General features: G+C 44.0%; 1 protein-coding gene across 1 annotated transcript in view; it reads right to left on the minus strand.

The window, feature by feature from the left end:
• Window positions 1–10499, minus strand: part of AKAP1 (A-kinase anchoring protein 1) — a 62862-nt gene extending 52363 nt beyond the window's left edge. The window contains exons 1-3 of the mRNA XM_073613109.1: window positions 9929–10499; window positions 8467–9762; window positions 6390–6506 (exon numbers count right to left, since the gene is read on the minus strand). Of these exons, the coding sequence (XP_073469210.1) occupies window positions 6390–6506; window positions 8467–9762; window positions 9929–10499 (1984 nt within the window). The remainder of the gene's footprint in view (window positions 1–6389; window positions 6507–8466; window positions 9763–9928) is intronic.
• Window positions 10500–10902: the final 403 nt, after the last annotated feature.

Consider the following 10902-nt stretch of genomic DNA (forward strand, 5'->3'; position numbering starts at 1 on the left):
AAATAGAGCTTTCTTTTGGTGGTATTTGACCACGTCTGCTTTTTTTTTTTTTTTTTTCTCTCTTATATAGCGCAAAAAATAAAAACCGCAGAGGTGGCCAAATACCACCATTATTATTTTATTACTAGTAATGGCAGCGATCAGCGATTTTCATCAGGACTGTGACATTGCAGCGGACACGACACACTTTTAGGGCCAAAATTTATACAGCAATCAGTGCTTTAAAAATGCACCGATTACTGTGTAAATGTCGCTGGCAGGGAAGGGGTTAACTATGTTCCCTGGAATGGGTTTCTAAGGTTTCTAACTGAAAGGGGATAGGACTGACTAGAGGAGGAGCCAGATCGTTGTTCCTACTTAGTAGGAACAGACGATCTGTCACTCCTGTCAGAAACGCGATTTGTGCGTGGCTCTCGCGCCCGCCTGCTACGGCTCTTAGGAGCCGCCATATCAGTACGGCGGTTTGCCCAGCGGTGCCACTCTGCCGATGTATATCGGCGTGAGCCGGTCAGAAAGTGGTTAAAATAAAGCCCTGAAGCTTTCAGAGGAAACTGGCATAACTAACTCCTAAAAAGTGAAGTTGCTGTAAGGCAGTCTGGCGGGCCTGCAATCCCAGAGGCTTGGAAGGCAGTAGGCAGCAAAACATCATCCCTGGGACACTGCATCCCAGACCCAAAATGCCTTGAGACCAGGCGGAGGGGGGGGGGGGGGGGGGGGGAGTAATCCCACTTTAACAGTTGGGGGCGGGCATCCCATTTGCATGAGGATGCTTCAGGTTGCGTGGTCATCCAGGAATTGCAATGAAAACTGAGTGGAGGAATTGGCTTTTGAGTCTGAGGTTTGGCAAGGATGAAATTAAGTCTTCCGAAACCCACAAGTGTCAGACTTTGCCATGGGTGCCTTACCTTTTTTTCTTACTGGGTTGGATTGCCTTTTCTGCCTGTGACTGCCTTCTTAAAAAAGGCAAGTAATTCGCCATCAAACTGAAACCTAAGAATTTCTTACAAACTGTCTGCATAGACCAATTTTGCATCCAGATGAGCCTGCAAATCTTTTGCACATTAGTGCAAGTCTACAGAGAGGAGCTCCAATTTGTGGATTACTGAGCAATCCCTCAGGATCCATTCAGGGTTGCAGGCAATGTGTTTGGTCCAGACTGCCAGTTTGGCAAATGGCCATAGACACCACTGGTGGTTGCATGGCCAGGACAAGAAGATTTAAGCAGTGGCTCCAATCTCTTGTTCATGATCTTTAAAGACTGGGACATCCCTCAACTGTAGTAGCCATAAGGCATTTTCTAAGGCAGGAAAAAGCCAGACACGTCACAGGCACATTTTGTGGTAAGCCTCCTTCACTGCTGCACAAACCTCTTTGGAGATGTATGCATTTTGTCTGTCCACAGCTAGATCTTCAATTTACTGTAGTAAAAGGGTGAACCAGAAAGGAATGATTAGGTTTCTTAGTTTGGGAAGAGAACCCATAGTGGTGACCTTAGGTCAAGCAGGTGATGATGAATCTAACTTCAAACACAGGAGTACACCTCGTGCCTACCAAACCTTAAAGTAGATGTAAACCCTCTCCTATACCCAGTGAAGTGAACAGCCCCAGATGATACACAGATGAAACAAATCTGCCTACATAAAGTTCTCTGGTAATCTATAAGTACCCTGCCCGACACAAGTTTACAGCTGCTTTCATCTCCTGTGTTGGAGAACTTGTCAGAAGTTCTTGTGCTGATAACAGAGCAGATAGACAGCACTTAGGGCTTTAGAGAGATAAGTAAACACTACAGATATAGGTGCCCAGGTAAGATTTCATGAATGGGGTTTTACAACCACTTTAACCTCTTGCCGACCAGGCACCACCATACTGCGGCAGGTCGGCCCTCCTGCGCAAACCGCTGTAGGTGTACGTCGGTCTGTGCAGGAAGGCTAGCGGGCGGGAGTGTGCCCGCGGCCTCGATGTTCGCCGGTGACCACTGTGTACAGAGGCAGAACGGTGAACTGCCTATGTAAACAAGGCAATTCCCTGTTCTGCCTAGTGATATGTCAGATCTTCTGTTCCCAGTCATCGGGAACAGTGATCCGTCATGTCCTAGGTAGCCCATCCCCCCACAGTTAGAACACACCCAGGGAACAGTTAACCCCTTGATCACCCCCTAGTGTTAACCCCTTCATTGCTGTATAAATTACACTTTTGGGACCAGTGACAAGTGTCCGATCTGTCCGTCGCAATCCCGGGAAAAAATTATTACTAAATCTATTCCCTATTTTGTAAACGCTATAACTTTTGCGCAAAACAATCCCTATACGCTTATTGCGTTTTTAACAAAAATATGTATAATACATATTGGTCTAAATTGAAATAGTTTTTTTATGGGAATATTTATTATAGCAAAAAGTAATTTTTTTCAAAATTTGATTTTTTTTGTTTATAGTGCAAAAAATAAAAACCGCAGAGGTGATCAAATACCACCAAAAGAAAGCTCTGTGTGTGTGTGTGTGTGTGTCTATTTTTTTCCCTCAGTTTAGGCTGTGTATTCAGTGTATTCTACATATTTTTGGTAATAAAAATATCAATAAGCGTATATTGATTGGTTTGTGCAAAAATTATAGCGTCTACAAAATGGGGGATAGATTTATGGCATTTTTTTTTTTTTTTTTTACTAGTAATGGCGTCGCTCTGAATCGGGACTGCGATATTGCGTCGGCCAAATTGGACACTTGACAATTATACAGCGATCAGCGCTATAAAAGTGCACAGATTATTGTATAAATGTCACTGGCAGGGAAGGGGTTAACTGTTCCCTAGGTGTGTTCTAACTGTAGAGGGGAGAGGGAGGGCGAGAGATCCTGGAAGAGCATTTGAGAGTAAAAATGTATTCCATTTGAAATTTTTTATGTGATGGCCTACTTTGGGACAGGTATCAGCACTTTCCGATTTACTAAATCCCTTAAGGCGGGGGTAGGCAACCGTTCAGGAGATTGAGATCTACCTGGGCAACATGTAGGAAATCAAAGATCCCCAGTGGGAGGGGGGGTTGGGGGTTTCCTCTGCCTCCTTTGAAATCCCCCCCCCCCCGTAGTATCCTGTGCCCCCCAAAAAACACAAAGCAGTGTCCTCTGCCCCCCCCATAGCAATTTCCTCTGCACCAACCCCCACCCGCCCCCCAATAGTGCCCTCTCCTCTGCCCCCCCCCCCCCCCCACACAACACTATCCTCTGCCCCTCTTTAGCCGTTTCCCCTGTCACTCCCAACACAACTGTAGGTAGCTCTTTCCTACCTTACAGCGCTTGTACATGACAGAGGAGTTTGGAGGCTGCATGGTGCTGGATGGAGGGCAGAACCAGGAGCTGCTTTAGTTAACTTTTTATGTTAACAAGCTGATTGGTTGCTAGGACCGCCTAGCAACCAATCTGCTAGTTAACTAAAGCAGCTCCCGGTCCCACTCTCCGTCCAGCATGGCTTTGCCTCTCGCTCCTCTGCTAGTGAAAGTAGAGCAATGCTGGTGTGAATCCTGCCAGGTTCGAGATTTTGGCAGAGACAGGGGGAAGCATCAGCACAGCCCTGATCGAGATCTACCTGTTGGCTTGCCGCGATCGACAGGTGGCTCGCGATAGACGGGTTGCCGACCCCAACCTTAAGGTAAGGGTCATGGCTCTGGCCTTTCTAGATTTGTCACTAAACACCTTGAGAATTATTTGCTGTTAAAATTATAACCTGTACCCCCTTCTCCATTATCCCCCGAAGGGTGAATTTTCCGAGGTAATCTGTTCCCACTGTGTGGAGGAATTCCCCCAGCCCTGCTCCCCCCGCATCCCGACCACAAGGAAGTCAGGCTGAAAAAGCACCGGTCTTGGGTCTTCGTCCTTTGGCCACGAATAAGGTATTTTAATAAAGTCTGTTAATTGATTTGCCATGCATTCCAGAGTAGCTTCTAGCTCTGGACCAAAAAGTCAGTCCCCTGAAAAAGGTGAGATGCACAAGCAGAACCTAGAAGCAGAGTCTGCCGTCTTTAACCAAAGGACACTTCTTGTCAAGCCAGAACGGAGGGTCTGGCCAACACCTTAACTGCAATAAATCCCACCGCTTTTAATAACATTGGGAGAGACACCAATAACAGATATCTGTTCAACTAGCTATGAAGAAGTTCTCCATAGACTGAAACGCATCAGTCTTGGATGTTTCATGAACACTTACTCCTTGTATCAAATATGAAAAATTTTTACCTTCACTTTGTATATAGACATCCAAACATGACAAGTCAGCAACAAAGCAGATGAAGACTGCTAGTCTGGCACGGTGATGTATTAGCTCTAGCCTGGGAACTGTTTGATTGAGTTGCAGCACCTTACTTGGTTTTGATCTCTAGGACTGCCTGCTGACAAATTCAACTGTACCAAGAGTCACACCTGAGAATATAACAGTAGAATCCCATGCTTGCTTAAGAACTTAGTCTATTGATGGTGCCCTTTAGTACCACCATATCTTCAAATGCATGATGGGATTTATTTTTTCCTTGACGTAGAAGCGTTCAGACATGGACATTTGTTCCAGGCAAGACCTGGATATCCAAAAAGAAACAGTGGTGTCAACTTTTTTTTGGGGGGGGGGGGAGCGCAAAAAAAAAAAAAAAAAAAAAAAAAAAAAAAAAAATCATGGCATTTTCTCTGGATCAACCTATTCCTTAAGTATGGAATCTGACAGAAAAAACTCTAGACTTTCTTCAGTAATCCTTGATAAATTTGGTCATGTCTGGAAAGCGGAACTCTTCAGTCTACGAAGTCTCGTAGATTGCTCCGAATACATCTCCATTCTCCAACGATAATTTAAAATCTGGAAATCTTATAAAATTTCCCTCCTGATCTCTGTACCACAGAAGTCTGGCTGGGAAGAACTATGGCCACTAAAACCTCTAACTTGACCTTCTGCAAAACTTGATCTAGACAATATTAGGTTAAGATAAGCACTGTAGAAGGCTGACTAATGGAAGCAAATAGGGTTTGCATGCCGGCCAAGAGAAATCCCAAAAATATGGAAGGTGCAGCAAGTTCCTATTTAACCAAATAAAAAGGTAGATGCCGCCTTCAGAAAAGCCTCCCTATGCAGGAATGGAATTGAAACCAACTTCTAAAAATGAAACTTTTTAGACCAGGATGAACCTAGCTCTGCTGAGCAGACCACACACATGCTCGTAATAGCTAGGTCTTCTAAGACTTCAGCATTCAAAAACCAGGAAAAAAAAAAAAAAAAAAAGAGGGTGGAGAGGATCCTGGAGTGAAGTTGAGGCCCACATTGGGATTGCATTTGCCAAACCTGGCTCTGCAATTTTCTCAACTTCTCCTGGCATAGGAAAACCTTGGCTTGAAAAGACATGCAGAAGGCTCAAGCACCAAAGCGATGTGACAGAATCCGATTACTTCTCAAAGTTCTTTCAAAGTCCTCCCAAGTTTGCTTCACGATTGACACTCGAGCCCAAACCCTGAGAGGCCTGTTCTTGCAGAAGCAAATCCTCCAAGTATACAGTGATTGAATACATCCAAGCTGAAGACCCAGAACTAGCACAGGGATCCTTGTGAGTACTCTGATTCAAGGCATGGTCAATAGAAAAAAAGGACCACAAACCTATAGTGGCTGTTGCCCACAGCAAAGTAAACACATGTGGAAAGATGAGAATGTGTACATATGCATCCCTTAAAAAGCAGTAGTTAGCCCTGCTAATTTTTTTTCTGTTTAGTGGGCCCCCAGGTGAGTTATGCCAAAATGTGCTAGTATGCACAGCAAACTAGCACCTTATGGCAGATGTCCCTGTCAAATGGTGCCCTCCAGTGATGTGATCGATCCAGCAGGCCTTGGTGCTTCTATCTTTGCTCGATCATTCTTCTGGGTGCTGTGCCTTGGGCCGCTTGAATGGCAGGGCTGCGACAACTTCACTCCCGGGAACATGCACAGAAGTCGCATCACCACAGCAGAAATCTGGGTCGGTAAGTGTACATGGTGGTGGACAAGCAAGAGTAAGCATTCAGGATAGAAGAGACCAATAGGGTCTCTGTCAAATACCCTGCCAGTCAGAAAAAAAAAAAAAAAAGTTTTACTACTTTAAGTCTAGGAATGCTAAGAGGTCTGCGTTGAAGGGTGGTAATCAACTACATTCCACCCAAAACTTGAGCACCAATGAAGCTATTTGAGAACTACCTCTGAGGAACTGGTGGGGACAGACCTTCATGCAGTGCCAGATTTATCTGCAGGCTTGGAACCCTTACATTGCATCAGATGTTAAGAATCCCCCTGAGCCTGAGGGAATGGGGAAAAAAAAAAAAAACCAAACATTTTGATGCAGAATTAGGTGAAGACTTGTACTGTTGATCAAATTTGCATCGAGTACTTACCCCCCATTGCAACTTTAAAAGGTATACAACCTGTGAAGAACTCAAAAGAATGTCTCCCATGAAGGGTTGGCGTAACAAGGTCACACATGCAGTCCAAGTCCAGCTTGCACAAATAACCTATAGAAAGGCATGCAGATCTTTAATTCCCTCACCAAAAGCCCATGCAAAAACTGTCTCAGACAAAATAGGAGGAAAAAAAGCTTTGCATAGCATACAGCCGGCTGACTACACTCATCAAGCAAGTCTTCGGAGATGGTCAGTTCAGCCACAGCTTTAATCTGGATAGCCCTATATCCCTCCAGGATATTCTGGCCTGTCCAGATAGGGACAACCTTTGTTAATTTGAAAGCTGACAGGATATCACCACAGACTGCAAAACGGTCAACAAAGCCCCAGAAAACATAATGAACAGGGGAAACATGCAGACTTTCAGGATTTTCCTTATCTGGTAAAAATGTACAATTATTTATAGCAAAAAAAAAAAAAAAAAACCTCTTCCAGTTAAAAGTAACAAAAATACAGCAGAAGGGGGGATTGGAGAACCCAAAAGGTAATCAGAACCAAACGGTATCAGAAATCTGGCTGGGATCTCTGGAGGGATGGCAGTGCAGTCACAACTCAGCCAAGTTATCAAAGGAAAACTTCCACCACTGGCTTCCCTGTGGGACTCTGCATTAGATGGGTCAGTCAAAGTCTGGCAGAAAAGTGAGTAGAAGTCTTTGGCTTTCTGCTCCTTGTTTACAAGTGGCAGCAGCGATCGTCTGAGCCATCACTGCACTGGCATCTCCAGCATCCTTCCAGATGAATCAGGGCATGTTACTGCATCTGTCTGGAGAAAGATCAGAGAAAATTGGGGGGGGGGGGGGGGGGGGGTAGAGAATGACTAAATTACAGCAGTGGTTCTCAACCTCAGTCCTCAAGTACCCCCCGACAGGCTATGTTTGCAGGTGTTCCCTTTATCTTCCACAAGTGCTTTAAATCAGAGTCAATGGCTTGGTATTTTGGAAAGCTAATTTATCTAAGAAATTCCCAAAACATGGCCTGTTGGGAGTACTTGAAGAATGAGGTTGAGAACCACTGGTCTACAAGTTTTCAGTCGGACCAAGCAGCCAGGTATTGGAGCACCAGTGCCCCCTCCCCCACTGACTGGCAGTGCCCCCACTAAGCACCAATGCCTCCCACCCCCACTGAATGGCAGTTCCTCCAATTTGCCACCACTGAGCCCCAGTGCCCCATAACCAACCCCCCCCAGCCCCAATCACTCACTGTGTGCATTCACAACTGAAGCATAGTAAACCATTTACTATGCTTCGGTTGGGAATGTACAGGTAGCTGCTCAGCACAGAGCCAATAGTTCAAAGCCCCCCCAACAGGGCAAATTGTAAAACAATAATATACTAACACCATCCAGTGTCCTACTGACACTGTCCTCATCAGGGGAAAAGGGGTGCCAAGTCTTTGCCCCAGGTGAAAGAATGTCTAGCTTCACCAGAGTTTCTACAGGTCTAGTGTCAATTTATCTTGTATGGAGCAGTATATCCCTAGGTTGCTTATTATCCATTAAGCTGTGTTCCTCGAAAAGAAAAATCAAAGAAGCAAGCTGTTTAACGGAAATCAGTGCATAGAGAAATATGGAGACTGACACTGTTGTTTTCTATGATAGTTGCTTGGCTGACAAACTGATCAAACGGCTTAAAAGATCCCCAAGTCACAGACCCAGAACATGTATACAGGATAGGGAGTTCTGAGTACTAGCAACATTTAAGTCAGTTACTGGGAAAGTAATAAAAGTCAGAAGCATCATGACTGCCAGGCAAATGGCATTTTAGAAGCTCTGCAATTGCAGTTACTGTATTTTTTGCAGTACAGGTTCTCTTTAACTGGAGCCTCTTTAGTGCAGTATGCAAATAGCCGGTACACGTTCTCTTCTAAAAGAAAAAAACCCATACTAAATTTTAGCCCGCTGACTATTGTTTCTGAAAAGGCTAGCTAGCACAAAGCTATAGTCATTTTTAAATTGGATATTTAAAACATTTCACAAATTAAAAATTAGGAACTGGTGATGAACAAATCTCACCTCCTGAATGATCTGCCTCTGACTCAGCAGTCAAGGGTCCTTCACTGTTTATGTCTGGAGAACCTCTCTTTATATCTCCATTACTGTAGAGCCCCTCGTTTTCTCCACACGTAACCTTCTTTGGTTTGTCAATTGACACAAAGGTTTCCCTCGATAGCTCAATCCCTGAAGAACTCAGCGAGTCATAACCAATACTAAGAGTTGATAACACTGTGCTTTGCAATGGATCATCCATATTGATGCCTTCTTCAGATGTACATACACTAAGACTGGAATCCTCCAAGGCATTTTGACACTCACTAAAAAAATCTGTTCTATGAAATGGACTAAAGTCTGACTTGGATGACCTCTGATAAACTGATGTATTAGGTGTCGGTTTTTCTTCCCTTTGGTGCTCTAGACAGAAATCATTACTTGTCAATTCCGTATTTCCAAGGTTCTTACTTTGTGATAGTCCAGACTCACAAGTAGTGTCAAAATCTATTAAACCCAATGTAAGGTTTGCAGAAACTGAATCCTCGTCACTTCCTTGAACCAACTGCTTACTCTGTGCATCACATGTTCGCACATCCCTATTCTCATCAAGAACTTGACAACTGCTATCAGACACATCATTAACAGAGCTAGACAAAATTTCTTGTCTTGCAGCTACAATCACTTTTGAAATTATGTTTATGGCTAGTTGTTCAACTATCTTTGCCTCATAGCCTCCCAAAAATGTTTTAGTATTAGTTTCTTTTAAACCATCAACTATTGGACACAAATTCTCAAATTCTTCATTTCTTTCAAGACATTTGGAAAAAGCATCCATTAAATTAGTACAATTAGCCTCTCTGACCACTTCAGTGATGGAGGATGTTTCACAACTTTCAGAGGGCTCACCTGCCGTTACAGATTCTACACCCTGCAAAATAGCTTTTGCTTCCAGAGGAATCTTGGTAGTCAAGTCCAAAGTATTATTCTGCGTTACCTGCTCTGACAGAACACTTTCTAAAGTCTGGGTTACACAGAGTGCGACATTACCTTTATATTCTAATCCGATTTCATCATGTATGGACTGGCAGCACTGTACTACATGGCTTCCTGCATCGTCTAATTGTGTTAGAGCCACAGAGGGCTGTATATCTAGGTCTTTGACAAAAACGTCACTGGTTATATCAGACTGCGTAATGTCCTCACTGTGAGAGCGTGGTTTTCCAGATCCAAGATCACAGACGTCATCGCTCTGCTGATTTAGGGCATCACAGGTGATTTCCTGAATTTGATTCTGATCATGACATGTTGGTACTATCGATTACTGCTTTCATTTCATTAACATAAAAATTAACACACTGCTCTTTAACAGGCAAATAATTCTCAGAGGCAAAAATAGCTTCAGTCTGGGTGCATATTTCTTGCAATTCAGATTCCTCAATGACCCTGCTCTGCTGATCATCAATTAGGGCAAACTCATGAATATCACCTGCCTGACTACATTCACAAGGCTCAGTGGATATTGGACACACTTTTTCTACATCATTTAGCACAGTGTCAGAATTAAGTTTTGCAGCTTTATTTCCATCAAGCAATTGACTGAGAACTGAAGATGTGCAAACCCCTACTTCCTGGATTTCAGCTACTTCATTTGCCCTGAAGCGGTCAGGGCTTTTACTTTCAACAACTTCCTGATCAGCAAATTCCTGTGGGATGCCCACTTTTACAGTTTGTAAGTGGGATTCTTTCACCAAGTCATCCTCAACCCTGCAGCAAGACTGTATTATGTACAAAGGCTCCTGTGCACCTAAAGACAAGGAGCATGTGCCATCTTCCAATACAGTCTCCTCCTCTTTGTCCATCGGCACAAGTTTAGCCCCAGAACTGCTGCAATTTTCTTCCACGACATCATCTGTCTCGACCTTATCCACACATGCTGGTATCTGATCAGGTTTTGTACTGCATTTGTCTTTCTTGCGTGAGAAGAACCACCAACAGGCAAGGAGTGCCAGCACTCCAGGTAGGGCATAGGGTGTTATGGTGCGCACATGTAGACCCATTTTTTAACGTGCTCTCTCAGATACCTAGGGAATAAGAATAAAAAAGAAAAAAAAAAGTCAATGTAGCCAAAATTTTTGCTGGTCATTAAACTCAACATTTCATATTCCCAATATGTGCCTGCCCCTCTTTGTATTTCTTCCTTAGTGTGAAATCCCTGGTGTTCTTGCCAGTCCCACTTTCCTATTAAACTGGCCACACTAGGCAGGAGAGTGAAACATGGTCAATTTTATAGCTGTGCACTCAGCCTGCTGACCTCCAATGATCAGACTTGAGATGACACTCCTTCCGTGCACACCCATTATGGGGGGGGTGGGTTTAAGCCACGGCTCTGTCTGAATAGATACACAGAGCTACGACTTGGCCCAGTAGCATGCTGCTTGCAATGGGGGCACTTGGCTGAAG

Source organism: Aquarana catesbeiana, linkage group LG02 (assembly GCF_042186555.1).
Source record: "Aquarana catesbeiana isolate 2022-GZ linkage group LG02, ASM4218655v1, whole genome shotgun sequence".
NCBI classification, from domain to species: domain Eukaryota; kingdom Metazoa; phylum Chordata; class Amphibia; order Anura; family Ranidae; genus Aquarana; species Aquarana catesbeiana.